This window comes from Lepus europaeus, chromosome 3 (genome assembly GCF_033115175.1).
Source record: "Lepus europaeus isolate LE1 chromosome 3, mLepTim1.pri, whole genome shotgun sequence".
Lineage (NCBI taxonomy): Eukaryota > Metazoa > Chordata > Mammalia > Lagomorpha > Leporidae > Lepus > Lepus europaeus.
The window spans coordinates 144,482,759-144,502,087 of NC_084829.1; the positions used below are offsets into that span (position 1 = coordinate 144,482,759).

The 19,329-nt window shown below is 42.6% G+C and overlaps 1 protein-coding gene across 3 annotated transcripts in view; it reads left to right on the forward strand.

The window, feature by feature from the left end:
• PHACTR2 (phosphatase and actin regulator 2) overlaps positions 1 to 19,329 on the forward strand; it is a 143,530-nt gene that overhangs the window by 21,752 nt on the left and 102,449 nt on the right. For all 3 annotated transcript variants that reach the window (XM_062186864.1, XM_062186865.1, XM_062186866.1), the window contains exon 2: positions 18,407 to 18,574. In XM_062186864.1, the coding sequence (XP_062042848.1) occupies positions 18,407 to 18,574 (168 nt within the window). The remainder of the gene's footprint in view (positions 1 to 18,406; positions 18,575 to 19,329) is intronic.

Below are 19,329 nucleotides of genomic sequence, written 5' to 3' on the forward strand. Positions count from 1 at the left end.
CAGAGGGTCCTTCATTAAGACTCACAAAATGAATAAGTCATGGATAAATGTGTGGCAATCCCTGGCACAGCCTGGCCTGGCAAGGCTACAGTTTATTTGAGCAGGCCTTTAGATTTTTCACACAGAGAAAACTGCTTCCAAAGAACCCTCCTGTAGCATTCCACGTAGTTTGCGAGATAACATAACACACACTAGAGTTTGAAACTAGAAAACGATCAGAGCTAGCAGGAAGGAGGTCTGACATACATAAGAATGGCAAAGGCACTACTGACACATATTTCAGGAGAACACACAGTTGCTGCTTAGATACAACTAAAAGACACTTCACCAAGGACAAATAGTTGAAAAACAGCTGGAACAATGGATGTGACGTCATCTTTTAAGAAGTCTCTATTTTCCCACAGTGATGAATGATGAAAAATTTTCTCAAGAGCTTCTCTACTACCCTCACTGATATTCTTCTTTTTCTAAACAGATCTATGAAGCCTCTAGACTTTTCTTGTATTCACTGTCTTTCTTCTTCCTGGGGAAGTTAGAAAGACAATTTACTAAATGAGAACTAAATCCAGTTGCTCCCAGTTTTTTTTTTTTTTTTTTTAATCCATTCATTTCAGGCATCACACATGAGAATTCAAATCTCTTTGAAATCTTTAAGCTGAAATTGAAACTTTTGATAGTACCGTATTAATGCAGGTTTCTAGAGATGTGTCAATAGTTGAGACTTTCATTTCACTAAATACATCAGAAACTGGAAGACCCACTGTGCTTTGTGGAGTGGCCCAGGGTTGTGGTGGCAAACATTAGGCTGCATAATGTGACGTTCAATAGCTAGGAGTTAGGCACAATGGATAGCGCATTGGACTTCATGGCTAGGAATTGTTCTTCAAGACTGGCAGCCAGAGACAAGTGTTCCCATCTAAGCAGGACACAGCACTCTCCTCTCTCACCCTTCCAGTGATGTTGATTGTAAGCCTTCCAAGGGTAGAGACTCAATCCGTTTTTGCTCCCTTCATATCCCCTTCTCTAAATAGTTGTTCAATAAATTACTTGTGAATGAATGTCCCCAATCCACAGCAAAAACCATTTTTCTACATAGATAAGTTTACTTATCTAAAAGGCAGAGTGAGAGAGACGGAGAATAGAGAAAGATATCTTCTATCTGCTGGTTCACCCCACAACAGACAACAGCCAGGGCTAGACAAAGCCAAAGCCAGGAGCCTGGAACTCCATCTGGGTCTCCCATAAGTGATAGGGGCCCAACCACTTGGACCATCTTCTACTACTTTGCCAGGCACATTAGCAGGGAGCTGGATTGGAAGCTGAGCAGCCAGGACTCCCAATAGGACTCAGATATGGGATGACAGTTTCAAGCAGAGGCTTAACCCATTGCACCAAAACACCAGCATCTATCCTCATCTTTTTTTGTCCTTCTAACTCCTCATCTTCCTTGGTTTGTCTAGAACCCAACTCTTTTTGGCAACCTGGCTTCTTTAGTGGAGGCCTTGTTTTCCTCTGCCCCTGCTGGCATGGGCAGCATTGTCATTCTGTCAGCTCCCCAGTGCCTGTTTTGTGCCCAGCCCATTTGAAGCCCCTGCTGAGTGCTCCTTTATGTGTCTTTGCTGCATTCTTCTCCCAGCTTCCTGCTCACCTCCTCCTATTCACCAGATGACATTCAGGCCTTCTCTGTCCCACGCATGTTTTGCTGTTACCCAAGGGACTTCAGTCCCACACAGTCACCATGCTGCTGGTCTGGCCTCCTGGCTGGTGTGATTCTTCAGCCCTCCTCTCCTGCATCTTCAACTTTCCCCTCCCTGCAGGCTCCTTCTCCTTGGCCCCTAAACGTGCCTGAGTGTCCTTCACATTTTGTGATGAATTTAAGACAAAGAGCTAACAAATCTTTTTCCTTGACTTGATCATTCTCAGTGCCAAAAAAGTTCAAGGTTCTTTGTTGCGCAAAGCCCACTTGCTCCTAAGTGTAATCCTTCTCTCAGAGTTTCCCCTGGCCCTGCACAGCTGCTTTTGTTTGGAAGACTCCACCAAGTAAACTTAACTCCAACCTCTTGTTAGTATGCCAGTAATACATTTCTGACTGTTGGACATCTTCCCCGAATGTTCTGCCAACACCTGAAGTTCATGTTGTCTGAACTAAAGGTCTTTCCTCTAAGCCTTCTCTCCTCTTGACATCTCACCATGCCCTTGCAGAGTTCCCTGTGACTTCTCTAGGTACCCTTCTCTCTTTTTTTAAAAAAAAATATTGCTTCATTTATTTATTTATTTATTTGAAAAACATAGTAACACACACACATACAGACTCACACATATACCCGCACCCCACAGACATAGATATCTTCTTCTTTCTGCTGGTTTACTCAAATGGTTGCAACATCCAGGACTGGGCCAGGCTGAAGCTTGGAGCCAGGAACTCCATTCCAGGTCTCCCACGTGGGTGGCAGGGGTACTTGACCACCATCTGCTGCTTTCCCAGGCACATTAGCAGGAAGCTGGATTGGAAGTGGAGTAGCCGGGACTCCAAGCAGAACTCAGACATCTCAAAGAGCAGTTTAACCTGTTGCTTGGCGCTGGCATCCTTTTCTTTGTCTGCAGTGTCCTCAAATCCATTCATCTTTTCCATCAGGGTACAGGGCTCATTGTCCTGGTGACACCTGTATGTCTGACAGACAGAAATCACTGATGTGGGATTTGTCTCCCAACATCCTATATTCTATTGTGTGTGCCTGAAGCTTTCATCTCTGCCTTGGAGAAACAGGTTAGAATCCTGTGTGTGGCTACCAGGCTTAGTTAGGGACTTGGTGGACTGTTGGATGTAGAGACGGGGTAAGTCACAGTATGTACAGATTCTCAGGGCTCTTATTTCTCCTCGAGCATTTAGACTTAAAGATCTTGGTCCAGATTCAGTGTGTTATTTTAATAATATTTCTGATACCTTTGTCCTCTGTGGGATATTTTTCACGATTTTGTCTGAAGCAAAACTTAGTCACTTACTTAAAGATATTTCCTTGGATTTTATTTTGCAGTTTATATAGACGGCCTGCCAGCTTCTCCCCTCAAATTTCATCCCCCTGTGTTTGCTGAGCATAAACAGGGTGATCATTATTCTAACATGGAGGAGATGAAGTTCTCTCTCACTTGATTCATTGTCACCTGGGGAGACACTGAATGTTTCTCCGAAACACAGCACACACTCCATGTACCGTGACCTGCTCCCACCACAGACTCTGGAGTTGTTGTGGGAAATGACTAGCATCTAAGGGCAGCAAGGTAGAAGGTTTTTCCTGTCTTGTTTTGCATCCTTGTAGCAGTCTTCTTGTTATTTCTAAGCCAAGCCATCATATGTGTTCATGAAGAGCACCCTTTGCCTATGGTGATAACAGTGGTATTCAGTACTTAAAATGCATTTGTTTACATTAAAATGGATTTCCCATTTACAAAGTGACCCTTTTCTTAATCAGAATTTCTTTAAACCTCAGACTTGAGCAACCTATTTAATCTGTTAAATATCCTGTAGCAAGTCTAGGGGATGTTGTTCAGTGAATCAGGATGTCATCCAGCTGCACAAACATTCCCGTTCTGTAGGCCTGTTGGCTACGCGTTTAAACTCTGGAATTCTCTGTTAGTGCTTGCAAGGCAGATGGAAGTCTTTAGTAGCTTTTCCCTTTGGGGGTTTAAAAATAATGGCAGCCTCTGTTAGAAAAACAAGTTTAAAAATTGATGGTATCAATCTTCTAAAATTAATATTACAGTAATTGAGGATTCTAAACCATCAAGTGACTACAGTCAATAAAAAGCAAAAATTATACTTTGTCTGCAAGCAGTATGACATTGACTGTGATGATACTGAGCATTGTTTTAGAGAGAAAATACCACTTGCCTTCACTCTTTGGATCAGTCCGCACAACTGGCTAGAATAGAATTGAATTATTACTCATTAAGATCATTGTTACATTCTCATGAAATAGAGATCTATTTCTACCCATTACCCTCCTCTCATTTTGTACACAAGACACTCTGGAGGCAAATTACCTGAGTTTGTGTCACACTTACCAGCTGTGTGAGTTTGGACAAGATGCTTGATCTCACTGGACTTCTAATTCTGAATACGTTAATAGCACCTACCATACGGGGTTTCTGTACTGAGGCAGTTTTCTTTTTTTTTCTTTTGACAGGCAGAGTTAGACAGTGAGAGAGAGAGACAGAGAGAAAGGTCTTCCTTCCATTGGGTCACCCCCCCAAATGGCCGCTAAGGCCGGCACACTGTGCCAATCTGAAGCCAGGAGCCAGGTGCTTCCTCCTGGTCTCCCATGGGGTGCAGGGCCCAAGCACTTGGGCCATCCTCCACTGCCTTCCCGGGCCACAGCAGAGAGCTGGACTGGAAGAGGAGCAACCAGGACAGAATCCGGCGCCCCAGCTGGGACTAGAACCCGGGGTGCCGGCGCCACAGGTGGAGGATTAGCCTAGTGAGCCGCAGCGCCGGCCATGAAGCAGTTTTCATAAGGCACTTCCAACAGCTCTTAATGTGACCTGTAAGATAGATATAGCCATCACACAGCAGTGTGAAGAATCATAGAATTTTTACAGTTGGAAAGGAGCTGAGAGATCATTTAACCTACTCTCCTAATTTCAGCAATAAAAAAAAAATGGGGTCTTAAGGTCACAGGGCTAGTTAAGTAGCACAGTTGGATTTGGGATCCCAATCTCTTCTTGGCTTTCAGTTCACCATCCCAATTGTGTGGTCACAACCCCAGAACAATAAATTAGATTTATTGCTTGTCCTGATTGTGCAATGTCTTTGCTTTTTGTTTTACAAATTCTTACTGCTATTTTAGAGTTGCTAGGAGGTGCTGCTGGTTCTCTATGAGTTTAACTATCAGTCCCATGAAGACAGCCTGGTAGAGGGGGAAATAGCCTTGACAGAGGAATCAGACAATCTAGACTTTTGCTCTGCCACCAAGTTAACACTTCCTTTTTTTTTTTTTTTTTTTAGATTTATTTTATTATTTATTTGAAAGTCAGAGGTACACGGAGAGAGAGAAGGAGAGGTAGAGAGAGAGAGAGAGAGAGAGAGAGAGAGGTCTTCCATCTGCTGGTTCACTCCCAAATTGACCGCAATGGCCAAAGCTGTGTTGATTAGAAGCCAGGAGCCAGGAGCTTCTTCCGGGTCTTCCAGGTGGGAGCAGGGACCCAGGGAGTTGGGCCATCTTCCACTGCTTTCCCAGGCCATAGCAGAGAGCTAGATTGGAAGTGGAGCAGCTGGGACTCGAACCGGCGCCCATATAGGTGCAGGCAGCGGCTTTACCCAATATGCCACAGCTCCAGTCCTCAAGTTAACAATTTCAAAAGCATACAATCTTCTAAGGTTTTCACGGTCTCGTATTGTGGGCGTTCATTTATGTAGCATAATGTGAACGTCTGTATTATACACGATTGTTCCCACAGTGGAAAACACTGTATGCAGCACTTTTGTAGTATAAAGTGCTCAGAACTGCATGCTGTAATATGCATAGGAAGAATATATATGGGGCAGACATTTGGCCTGGTGGCTAAGATGCCACGTAGGAGGCCTGCATCTCACACCAGAGTGTCTGGTTCTAGATTAACTTTACTGCAGTTCCAGCTAATGTGTACCCTGAGAGGCAGCTGGCTCCTGCCCCTCATGACGGAGGCTTTGATTGAATTCCTGGCTCCTGACTTTGGCCCGGCCTGACTTTGTGGGTATTTGAGGAATAAGAGAAGATGGAAACTCTTCGATTTTTTTTGTCTCCCCCCCATCTCTATGCCTCTCAAATAAGTAAACATATAAAGATGTCATTATTTACAGAAAATAAACTACTTCTCCACCGTTAATCTTGCTTAAGCTTTGGGTCAACCTCAATAGATGGTAGGGAGGTAGATTATTAGTTATCTCAGAAACACAGTAAGTCAAAGGAGGTAGTATTTTCATTTTCTAGGTAAAGAAAATGGTAAAGCTATCCTTTCCCAAAATGAGAGGTTTAAATAAGCTCATCATTTTCAAGTACTCTATCATCTGTACATCTATCACCCTTGCTAAATGGGGTGTTTTGATTTTGAAATTAGGTTGATTTGCTTTGAAATGCTCATGTACTACAATAAGCTCTGACTGAATTTCATAGACATAATGTACATTGAAAGACACACAAAAATATGTTGTTGAATTCATTGAGTTGAATTTCAAGAGCAGTAAAACTAATCAACAATGATGCAGCAGTGGTTATCTGGGAGGGTGGAGGAGAGGGGGTGGGTACCAATTGGGAAGAAGCACAGGAAGTTTTATGAGGCTTGGCAGTGGTCGGTACCTTGGTCTGGATGGTGGATGCCTGTACCAAATCATTGTGTATATGATAGTGTGTATCACGAATATTATACATATTTTATACCTCAAATTTTTTTTAATGCTCCATGATATTTTTAAAAGATTTATTTATTTAGTTGAAAGTCAGAGTTACACAGAAGAGAGAAAGGCAGAGGGAGAGGTAGAGAGCGAGAGAAGTCTTCCATCCGTTGGTTCTCTCCCCAATTGGCTGCAATGGCTGGAGCTGGGCCAATCCGAAGCCAGGAGCCAGGAGCTTCTTCCAGGTCTCCCATGTGGGTGCAGGGGCCCAAGGACTTGGGCCATCTTCTACTGCTTTCCCAGGCCATGGTAGAGAGCTGGATTGGAAGTGGAGCAGCTGAGACTCGAACTGGCACCCATATGGTATGTAGGCACTGCAGGTGGGGCTTTAACCTGCTGCACCACAGCACCAGTCCCCAAAAATACTTTAATAATTTAGTTCCTTTTTAAGCATTTCGCATTTAACTGTACTATATATTCAAGGATGTGACTTTTTGCCTTTAAAAATTATTTTTTGTAGATATGTCTCGTGTGTATTATGAGCACAGCAATATGATAAGAAAGTTTTTCTCAGCATTGCTTTAAAAGGTCAGCTGTGCTTGATTTGTTCATTTGTGGACCATTCCCTTTATAATTTCCACCTGGTAAGGTACTCATCTTTATGGTTCCAGTTCAAGGCTCCCACTCCCTGGGAAATATTCCAGAGTTTGTGTTTCCCTCCCCTGGGCTACTTGGTCTCCATCAGTAACCCTGATAATGCCCTCTTCCCCAACCATGCTGTGAGTGCTTTAAGAGCAAGAATCCTCTCTCTCTCTCTCTCTCTCTCTCTCTCTCTCTCTCTCTCTCTCTCTCTCTCTCTCTCTCTCATCATACTGGCCCAAATAGCATGAGTTCAAAACTCTGAATTAAAGCTGGCCTTGTGGTAAAGAGGGCCATTTTTTACAGGAAGGCAGATGTGATTTCTAAAGATATATTTATTTATTTGAAAGGCAGAGTTACAGAGGGAGGGGGAGAGACAGAGAAAGAGAGATCCTCCATCTGCTGGTTCACTCCCCAAATGGCCACAACAGCCATTTCTGTGCCAGGCCAAAACCAGGAGCCTGAAACTCTATCCAGGTCTCCCACATGGGTGCAGGGACTTTGGGCCATCTCCCACTGCTTTCCCAGGTACATGGGCAGGGAGTTGGATTGGAAGTTGAGCAGCCAGGACTCAGACTGGTGCCCATATGGAATGCCAGCATTGTAGGCAGCAGCTTTACCTGCTGTGCCACCAGGCCCCAGAATGTGATTTCTAATCCAAGCTCTGCTACTTGCTTGATGTTCACTTGTTCATCCACTGTTTACTCAAAAAATATTTAATCTTTGTGGATAAATAAACACATACACATATGTCAGATACTGAGTTAGGTGCTCAATCTTAGTAAGTCTTGTCTTCTCATCTCAGACATGGGATTAATAATGGTACCTGTCTTGGAACTATTGTGAAAATTAGCATGAGCTAATGCAGGCAGAATACTTTGCACAGTGCCTGGCAAGCAGTGCATACTCCCTAAATATTAGCCCCTGATATTTGTGCTACTTATAAAGTATTCAATGATTTCAGCATTCAGGAGAGAATGAACCCCAGGGCAGGTCAGTGAATAATTCATGACCAGGTGCCACTCACTGGACCTTCACACAAGCAGGAGTTCTGGGATAATCTGTTTCTAAATTTTTCCATTCTTCTTCCACCCTCATTAGTTCAGGGGAATAAAGGATGAGTTTGGAAATATATCCTCGATTGTTATGTAGTAAATTTTAGTCCTATGTGGGGCTGGCTTTTGGTGAGCAGTTAAGATGATGCTTCGGTTGGCTGCATCCCATATAAGAATGCCTGGATTCAAGTTCCAACTCCAATCCTGATTCTAGCTTCCTGCTAGTGCACACCCTATGAGCTGCAGGTCATGGCCCAAATACTTGGGTTACTCCCATCTACTTGAGTTCCCAGCTATTGGTTTCAGCCTTGCCCAGGGACCTTAGCATTTGGGAAGTGAACCAATGGATGGGAGATTCTCTTAGTCTCTGCCCCCTCCCCATTCTCTTTTTCATATGCATATATTGAAAATTTAAAAAAAAATTCATTCCTTTAAATGGCATCTAGTTTCCCAATAAGATTATTGAAAACACTTCACTGATTAAAAAATACAGTACACAGAACCTTTTCATGCTCGACTTGGTTCCTCTGTTGGCAGTACAGCAGGGGGCCTGTGTGTGTGCGTGACTGTGCTGTACAGTAAGTTTGGAATCCCCTCTCTCTGTGTAGTCTCACAGTGACTGTGGATGAATTTCCTGATGCCATCTGCAACTGGGCCCATTGCCTACCCTTTTATGAGATGTTGAAGACCATTTTATTTGGGTCTGCCATGTGCTAAAAAGTGTTGAAATAGTAATTTGATGTCCTGTAGATGTTCGCTTGGTGATAAAATTTTGGGAATTGAAATATTTCTTATAAAGGGGAGATTTTGGAGGAAAAGATGAGCAGCTTTGAATCATACTACTTTATTTTTTTTAAAAGATTTATTTATTTATTTGAAAGAGTTACAGAGAGAAGGAGAGGCAGAGAGAGAGAGAGAGAGAGAGAGAGAGAGAGAGATCTTCCATCTGCTGGTTCACTCCCCAGTTGGCCTCAATGGCCGGAGCTGCACTGATCTGAAGCCAGGAGCCGGGAGCTTCTTTTCTTTTCTTTTTTTTTTTTTAAAAGATTTATTTTATTTATTTGAAAGAGTTACAGAGAGATGAAGAGACAGAGAGAGGTCTTCCATCTGCAACGGCCAGAGCTGGGCCAATCCGAAGCCAAGAGCCAGGAGCTTCCCCCAGGTCTCCCACGCGGGTTCAGGGGCCTAAGGACTTGGACCATCTTCTACTGCTTTCCCAGGCCATAGCAGAGAGCTGGATTGGAAGTGGAGCAGCCAGGTCTCGAACCAGTGCCCATATGGGATGCTGGCACTGCAGGTGGCAGCTTATCCCACTATGCCACAGTACCGGTCCCCATATTTCTAAAACTTCTTTGAACAGAAATCTTTCTTTTTGATAAAAGTCAATGTCCCCAAGGACTCTTAGAGCACAGTGCCCTGTGCCGCAAGAATCTCCAAAATCTCACCCTCTGCCCCCCCACCCCTATCCACCATGCCAGCTAAATGCCACATTGTGAAATACAGACTCTCATTTTGGAGTGTTTTAGATTTTCAGAAAAGTTGAAAAGGTAGTAGAGAGAATGCTCAGATACTCCTTGTTTAGTTTCTCCTGTTGTTAAATATCTTGTGTCAATGATGCATTTGTTATAATAAAGGAACAAGCATTTTGCATTATTATTAGATGAACTCCACAGTTTCTTAGGATTTTTTTTAAAAGATTTATTTATTTGTTTGAAAGCCAGAGTTGCACAAAGAGAAAAGGAGAGGCAGAGAGAGAGAGAGAGAGAGAGAGAGTCAGTCAGTCAGTCTTCCCATCCGCTGGTTCACTCCCCAATTGGCCGCAACAGCCGGAGCTGCGCCGATCCGAAGCCAAGAGCCAGGAGTTTCTTGTGGGTCTCCCATGCAGGTGCAGGGGCCCAAGCACTTGGGCCATCTTCTACTGCCTTCCCAGGCCAGAGCAGAGAGCTGGATGGGAAGTGGAGCAGCCAGGTCTCGAACCAGTGCCCATATGGGATGCTGGCACTGCAGGCAGTGGCTTTACCCATTACACCACAGCGCTGGCCCCAATTTCTTAGGATTTTACTAATTTCTTCCTAGTTTCTTTTCTTATTCGAGGATTCCATTCAGGAAACCAAATTACATTTTTTCTTTAAAATATTTAGTGACTTTTTTGAAAGGTGATTGAGAGAGAGGGAGAGAGAAATTTCATCTGCTGATTCACTTCCCAAGTGCTGGCAACAGCCAGGGCTAGGGCAGAGCAAAGCCACAAGCCAGGAACTCCATCTGAATCTCCCACTTGCATGGCAGGGGCTCAAGTATTTGGGCCATCATCTCCTGCCTTCCAGGAAACTGGATTGGAACAGAGTGCTGGCCATCTCCCATGGAGTGCAGGTGTCCCAGGTGGCAGGTTAACCTGTAACAGTAGTCCCACCACATTACATTTAGTGCTCATGTCTCCTTGGTTTCCTGTTCTAATAGTTTCTCAGATTTGTTTTTAATGACCTGGACAATTTTCAGATGTACTAGTTAGGTATTTTGGTTTCCTCGATTTGGTTTTGTCTGTTGTTGTCTTGGGCACCGTGGGGTTGTGGGTTGTGAAGTATCATTCTCATAACAGCCTATCAAGGGTACCCACTGTCCACACAGATGAACCCTGTTGATGTTAACCATGAGCCCCTGACGGAGGTGGTGTTTGTCAGCCTTCTGCTCTGCTTCCTTCCTTCTTCTTGTAATGTATTCTGGAAGGAAATCACTGTGTATGGCTGACATTTCTGTAGTGGGGAGGGAGTTCAAGCTTCTCTTTGCGAGGGGAGTATTTACACAAATTTTTTGAAATTCTTTTTTGTGGATTTCTGTCTTTTCCCATGTGTATTTATTTATTCAATATTTACTTATATAAGTATAGACTCATAGATATTGATTTCATACTCTGGGTTATAATCTAATACTGTATTATTTATTTTGTTGTTCAGATTGTTCCAGCTTTGACCTTTGGGAACTCTTTGAATTGACTCTTGTTTCCACTCCCCACCCCTTTTAAATTAATTAATTTATTTGAAAGCAGAGCTATAGAGCGAGAGAACAAGAGACAGAGAGAGATCTTCCATCTGTTGGTTCACTTCCCAGATGGCTGCAAAAACTGGGGCTGGGCCAGGCTGAAGCCAGGAGCCTAGAGATTCTTCTCGGTCTCCCATATGGGTACAGGGGCCCAAGGACTTCGGCTGTCCCTCTGTGCTTTCCAGGTGTATTAGCAGGCAGCTGGATCAGAAATGAAGCAGCTGGGACTCAAACTAGCGCCCATATGGGATACTGGTGCTGTAGGTCATGGTTTAGCCTACTGTGCCACAGCACTGGCCATCCTGTGTCCCTTTAACATGCTCCTATCATTCTATTTTTCAAGTATGTCCTTAATTTCAGGCACTGTGAATTTGTGCAAGCCTAATCTAGTATTTTCTATGGCCCAACTACCATGTCTGTAATAAGATGTGATTCCTTTATACTGGAGACTGTTTAAAAGTCAAGATGTAAGCACTTGGGTATGCTCTTTGCTACTGGCATGTTACTCTTTCTAGGCCCTCTGAGAACACAGCTGGGAGATACATGTGTGTACATTAAGCCATGGATACACACATGTCTATAGTTTATCCATCTACCAATATATCTATTTGGCCAAACATGAGTTCAAAAAATGTATTCAACTCTAATCAGTGCCACGTTGGTCACTCTAGCTTCCTCGCTTGTTTACTTGCAACCCTCTCTCCCACAATGAGAAACTTGGCTCCCACCATCCATCAACCATTTGTTTACTTTTTTTCCATCACAGTAAATATGTGTTCAGCAGCTTCCGGATTTCTGACTTATACTCCTGCATAAATGTGATACATTTTGAGACCTCGGTTCTTTTTCTTTCCTCTTAGCCACTTGTCTTACTCCCCAAAAGGAAGAGATTTCACCCAACCCAGGACCCCCTCTCCTTTGTGACAGCTCATAGCCCCAGTCCACTCTGACCACGTTACCTACTTGGTGCTGTGCCAAGAAATTGTTTGCATGCCCTTGTGTGTGACAGCACACATCCTAAGTCATTTGTTTTTCAGATGAGGAAGAGATGTAAATGTGGGAAATAAAGTTACATCTTAAGCATTCCTCTAATGTTTATTTGCCATATGTTCTGTGGTCTTTAAAGGATAAAGTGGCAGAATTATAATGAAAACATTAAAACTGTAATAGAAATAAAAATCTATAGTAGTAATATTGCACAAACATAACAAATTACGAAGTCAGAAGGAAAATAGCCAAGAAAACGTATTTTAAGGAAAGGAAGGCCAGTTTGCTTGTTTTTGCATTTCCTTAAAATGTACACTTAGCACAGCAGAGTGTGAATGATGCATTGTTTACCACGCATGATTTATCTTCAATTGCTTTTGTTATTATTGGGCTTTAAAAGTATATTCTCGGCCAGTGCCTCTGCTCAATAGGCTAATCCTCCACCTGCGGCGCCGGCACCCCGGGTTCTAGTCCCAACTGGGGCGACGGTTCTGTCCTGGTTGCTCTTCTTCCAGTCCAGCTCTCTGCTGTGGCCCTGGAGTGCAGTGGAGGATGGCCCAAGTCCTTGGGCCCCTGCACCTGCATGGGAGACCAGGAGGAAGCACCTGGCTCCTGGCTTTGGATAGGCGCAGTGTGCCAGCCGTGGCAGCCATTTGGGGGGTGACCCAATGGAAGGAAGACCTTTCTCTCTGTCTCTCTCTCTCTCACTGTCTAATTCTGCCTGTCAAAAAAATACAGTATATTCTCATTAACTTTCAGATATTTAAGGATACTTAGAAGAAAGTTGAGACCAACATTGCCACCGACTTTTTTCATGCAGTGGTTATCCACTTGGACACAGTCAACACTAGGGGTTCTTTCCTTGAAGTTCTCTAAATGATATCTCAGCTATAGAACTTGTACAGTTTAATACTGTGCCACATTTGTGTTACTCTGCAAGTGACTGACGTAATTAGGTGCAGAGAAAAATGGATATCTAAGTACTATATAACCAGTAAATATTAATTAAATACTACACAGACTCATATTAACCAGATACAGTCTTCCTAAGAATTCCCATCATTCAGTTCTCAGATCTCAAAGGGAAGATTATTCAAACCTATAATTTATCTTATGTGATAATCATATAGCCTTATGTGGTCACATTTGCACTGGGACTGCCTAACGGATAAATTTCTGTTTAAATGAAAAATAAGACAGGCATACATTCTCTGGATTCTTACCAGTTGGTGTGGGGAAGTCCTGTGAGGTATCAGCTTGGTTTAGTGGGATTAAGAGACTGGGCTTTGTCATTTAAAATATCTACATTCAAGTACCCAGGGACTGTATTTCAAAATATAGTATATTTTGCAATATAGATCTTAGTGTGAAAAGAAAAGTTCTGATGAAATAGTAGCTCTGATAACATGTGAGTAGATCAAAATTAACATTGAAAACAGGGAATTTCAACGTTCATCAGGATTTACCTGGCAATTTGTTCTTGTCTATATGTAAATTCAAAAATAATTACACATACAGTGACAGAATTTATAGAAAATTCCAAATTTTTTTTTCTGGAGAGACAAGAGAATGAGAGAGAGAGAGGGAGGGAGGGAGGGAGGGAGGGAAAGAAGAAAGGAGGGAGGGAGAGAGAGGAGAGAGAAAGAGAAAGAAATAAGAGAGGGAGAGTTCCTGTCTGCTGGGTTCATTCCCCAAATCCCCAAAATGGCTAGGACTGGACTGGGCTGTAGCCAGGAACCAGGAACTCAATACAGATATCATGTGGGCAGCAGGAACTCCACTATTTGAGCCATCAGCACTGCCTCCCAGGGTCTGCATTAGTAGGCAGTGGGAGTCAGGAGCCAAAGCTGGATTTCAAATCCAGATACTCCAATGTGGGATATAGGATTCTGTTTTTTTATTGTTGTTGTCATTTTTAAAGATTTATTTATTTATTTTAAAGCATGGGGATGGTGGACTCACTCTCCAAATGGTTGCAACAGTCAGGGCTGGGCCAGACTGAAACCAGGAGCTGGGAATTCCATCTGAGTCTCCCTCGTGAGTGGCATGGACCAAAGCACTTGTACTATCTTCTGCTGTTTTCCCAGGCAGACCAGCAGGAAGCTGGATCAGAAACAGAGAAGCTGGGACTTGTACTGGCATCTGATATGGTGATGCTGGTGTTGCAAATGATAGCTGTTTAAACCATTGCAGTATGGCACAGGCCCTAGGATGTGGGTATCTTAACTAATGTCTTAACCACTTGCCTAAACACCCACCCCTCAAAAAGATTATAAATTGGTTCAAAAGGAAAATTGTAGAAGTATCAATGTTACTGCCACCATACTGTCTAGAGAAAAGAAGAGTTTATATTCTGCTCATACTACTCAAAAGCAGGAGATAGTCCCCTTCACATTCATGATTTAGGAAAAGTTCAATGGCAGTTTGGCCAAATGTACCCTCATGGTTTCTACTTGTAAGGATGGTTTACTACAATAGCTTAACAATTTTAAAACCACAGATGGATACAGGGAGTACTTGAGTGTGTGTACACTGCGATGGCCATTGGCACTGGCCGGGCCCTTTTCAGAGTTCAGGTTAAGATATAAATGTGAATGTACAATAAAGACAATGACAGTTAATTTCTTATGCAGCTATGAATTTTAACATGAAGGCTTTCATTTTTTGCTGATCAATTACCCATATCACCACTTTCTGTCATCTAGGGAATTTATTATTTTTTATGTATTTTTATCTTCAGGAGAAAAGTAGACTGTGCTTCATTGGTTCAGAGGGAACACAGAATTTTTATAGAGTGTCAGGGCACTGGATCTGTGGAGAGAGAGGGAACGAGAGAGAGAAAGAAAGATCTTCCATCCACTGGTTCACTTCCCCGAATGACTGCAACAGCCAGGGGTAGACCAGGCTGAAACCAGGAGCCTGGAACTCCATTCAGGTCTCCAATAGGCGGCAGGGTCCTAAGTTCTTGGACCATCCTCTGCTGCCTTCCCAGATGCATTAGCAGGAAGCAGGATAGCAAGTGGAGCAGCTAGGACTTGAACTGGTGCTCATACAGGATGCAGCATCTCAGACAGCACCTTAATTTTATGTCTTGGGGCCAGAATTGTGGCATAGCGGGTAAAGCCTCTGCCTGTGACACTGGCACCCCATATGAACACCAGTTCAAGTCCTGACGGCTCCACTTCCCATCCAGCTCTCTGCCAGTGCACCTAGAAAGCAGTGGAGAAGGGCTCAAGTGCTTGGGCCCCTGCACCCATGTGGAAGACCCAAATGAAGCTCCAGACTTCAGCCTGACCATTGTGGGGTGTGTGTGTGTGTATCTGTCTGTCTCTGTCTTTTCCTCTCTCTCTGTATCTCTGACTTTCAAATAAATAAATAAATCTTTTAAAAAAAGTGCTTACATCTTTATTTTTAGTTTGAAATCAGCCCATCTCTCTCTCTCTCTGTTGCCTTGTGACTGAAAGTAGAGTTGGGAACCATGTTCAGAATCAGTCAGTGCAGAACTGTGTCTCCAATTCACTTTCCCATAAAACTCTGGGTACCTCTGTCCAAATAGCGCCTGAAGTTAAGAGCGGTTCTTATGTACACAAGAAGTGGGATTTCTCCATACTTGTTTGGAGGAGAGCTCATAAGGATTTAGGAGTTGGCATCTATTGATTATTCCTTTTCATTCAGTTTGAGATTTTCTTGGTTCTTTGTATGCTGAGTGAGTTTTGACTGAAACATGGACATTTTTGTATTATAAGAGTCTGTATCTTATTGCAACCTTCTGTTCTAATTGGCATTGTCTGATACCTGTCCAGTGCAGGAAGCAATAGATGCCACCTTGTCATTCCCATCTGGAAGAAAGAAGCCAGGTTTCCCGCTTGTCCTCTGTTGACATACTGTATGTTAGGCCTTCCATTGACGCCATAGTGGAGCTGGCCTTGTTCCTCATGAACAGTGGTTTGATCCCACCCCAGTGCTGGGGGGGAGGAAAAAGTACCTGGTTACTGCTGGGAAGGGTCAGACCGCCATGCTCCTGTGGTGGTCTCCACTGATACCGTGGCGGGTGCTTCAGTCCAGACGTGAAGGGCCTGGCTCCCACTTGGTTTCCTCTCACACTCCCCAGCGGTGTTAGGACTCGTCGTTGGCTTCTTGTGAGGGTGGAGGGCTGTGCTAGCGTGGAAGGCCACCATGTGCTCTGTGGTGTATGATGGTTATTGTCTGAAAGTTTGCTTTTGCTGCTGCCTCTGTCCTGTTCCCATGGCTGCAGAGGGGCAGGCTTTTCTTGAGGCATTTTTGATCTCTGCTTCATTGGCATTTGGGGTTGCTGACTTCAGCTGTAGATGTGGATGTACAAGGCAAACAGAAAACCAGGGCACATCACACCGCCATGTTGTTTCCTGGGTTGTGAGGTCTCAGACTGATGGGCTCTCCCTCTGCCCTGCAGAGTCCAGAGTCTTTACTTCTTAAAAAAATAAAAAAAATAAAAAAATGACATCCAGTATTTGCTTAGTTGGATTTAGTGAGAGGAGTAGGGCAGAGAACATCTATTCCATCTTCCTAGAAGCCCACGTCCTTGCTGTTAAGTCTTTGGGTTTATTTGTTTTATTTTCCCAAGATTTTACTATGAAAGTTTTTAAAAATACAGAGAAGACAAAATAATTGTACCCCCAGATGTTCACCACCTAGGTTCTACACTTAACCTTTTGCTGTATTTTAATTCTCTGTGTATTTTTCCATCTACCCAGTCCATCTCTTTGTCCAGTTTTTTCATGATTATTACTAGACTTAGCCACCAAATACTTCAACATGTCTTTCATCAGACTTAACCATTGGCTTATGCTTTTTTCTCAGATAAATTTTACATGAAATAAAATGCACAAAATCATAAATACAATTAGAAGAGTCTTGGGGCCAGCGCCGTGGCTCACTTAGTTAATCCTTCGCCTGTGGTGCCGGCATCCCATATGGCCGCCGAGTTCTAGTCCCAGTTGCTCCTCTTCCAGTCCAGCTCTCTGCTGTGGCCCGGGAGTGCAGTGGAGGATGGCCCAGGTCCTTGGGCCCTGCACCCACATGGGAGACCAGAAAGAAGCTCCTGGTTCCTGGCTTCGGATCAGCGCAGCACCGGCTCTGGCGGCCATTTGGGGAGTGAACCAATGGAAAAGGAAGACCTTTCTCTCTGTCTCTCTCTCTCTCTCACTGTCTATAACTCTACCTGTCAAATAAATAAATAAAAACAATTAGAAGAGTCTTGTGTAGTTCAGCCATCATGGAGATAATTTCCATCACAACCAGAAGTTCCCTGAGCCCCTTCTCCATTAAGTCCTGCTTCCCTTTTGCTCCAAGAGGAAACTACTGTTCTTTCTATTTCATCTCCTTTTCTTTCCTTTTTTTCCACCACAAACTTATTTCACCAGTTTTAGAACTTTCTATAAATGGGACCACACAACATATACTCTTTACTGTGTGGTTTTTTAAACACAGTGTTGAGCTGCATTTGTGTTCCTGTCTTATCAATGGTTCTTTCTTTTTCTTTTTTAATTGCTTAGTGCTACTTCACTGAATGAATAAGACCAGTTTATCCATTTCTCAGATGCTTCCAATTCTTTGCCATTAAACTATATTACTTGGGTCAATATAGGTTATTGCTTAGAACATAGTGTAAGACAACTTAAGATTTTTGTACCCTTTTTCTAATTAACAAAATAATGGCATACAAAGATCTGTTTGGTCATACCCAGTGCCCATATTTTCCACATGTATCTTATTGTTAGTATTAACTATCATTTTACTTGAAACATAACACTTTTTTTTTTTTTTTTTTTTTTTTTGGTAATAGAGGCAAAAGATAGTTTGGCATTGTAAAAATAACATTTACTTCCTGGCACCAAATTATATTTTGTGAAGGGGAAGCCATGGTTTTAACTACACGGTAACTGTAATATTCATTGCTAACAATGCCAAACTAGTCTCTGGAGAAACATCCTACCTCAGGAATCCTTAGAATATTTTGCACGAAATATTGATGCTGTTGTTGCAAATGGATCCGGCTGCGTTTCACAGGCTCTTGTGTGTCTGGCCCTACCTGTCATGTAAGGCTCTAGCTTCTTTTCTGGTTCCCCAAAATGATTACCTAAGGAGAATATAATTTCTGATTGATTGACTTACTGATTGATACCAGGAGGTTCCTACCAGCTGCAAAATGGGACAAAATAAACGTTACGTGAGATTCCAGTGAGAGTAGGCATGCTTACTGTTAAGAGGCCAGGATGAAGTGGATGCTGTTGTTACAAACTTTGACTAAAGCCTTCTTCTGACTTTCTTTTTCTCTGAACAGTTGACGGACTGGACAAAGCTTCTATAGCAAATTCAGATGGCCCCACAGCAGGTTCCCAAACACCTCCATTCAAGAGAAAGGGGAAACTATCCACCATCGGTAAAATCTTCAAGCCTTGGAAATGGAGGAAAAAGAAGACCAGCGACAAATTTAGAGAAACTTCAGCAGGTATCAGTCTCATAACTGTGTTATAAGCTAAGATAAATTGTTAAAATGTTCCCAAATAGAATATTATATTTTTCAAGATGCTTTTTTCAGCAAAAAAATCTATATTTGAAGGGATATTATCTCATTTGATGGCAAAACATCTTAGACTTCCTCTTGTATTGTTTTGACTTTCTAATGTTTTTAAAATTTATATTTATAAACTCATATAAAATTGGACTTATGAGTAGGGGGATGTGAAATAGTACAGAATTGGAAGTGGTAATATTATTCATCAACATTGTGGTAGCAAAATTCCCTTGTACAGACACACACAATTACCTGTTTTAAGTATCTCCTGTTAGTAGCACAGTCCTATTTGTTAATTAAAACTTGTTAAAAATGCCCTTTCTGCTGTATTTAGTCTGTAGGCAAGATTTCAATGGCTGTATGTAAGAAAGCTGTTGCCTTGTTTGTTGTTTCATTTTAAACTCATGTCATGTTTTTAAGACACGTAAATGCTCTCTTTCCTAGAAGGCAGTAACCCTATTGTTGTAAACATTTTCAGTTAATATAACGTGTAGACTTGTTCAATGTAAGAATTACATTGTTTAGTGCCTTTCACATGGACTCGTATAAGAAATTGCCTTTAAATCTCAGGCCTTAATTAAGCCCAATTTGAACAAGTACTCCGTGTCAGTAGGGTTTTTTTTTGAACATAGAAGGTTGTTTCTCTTCATACTTAGTTTACTGCCCCAAACAATACCATCATCGAAATA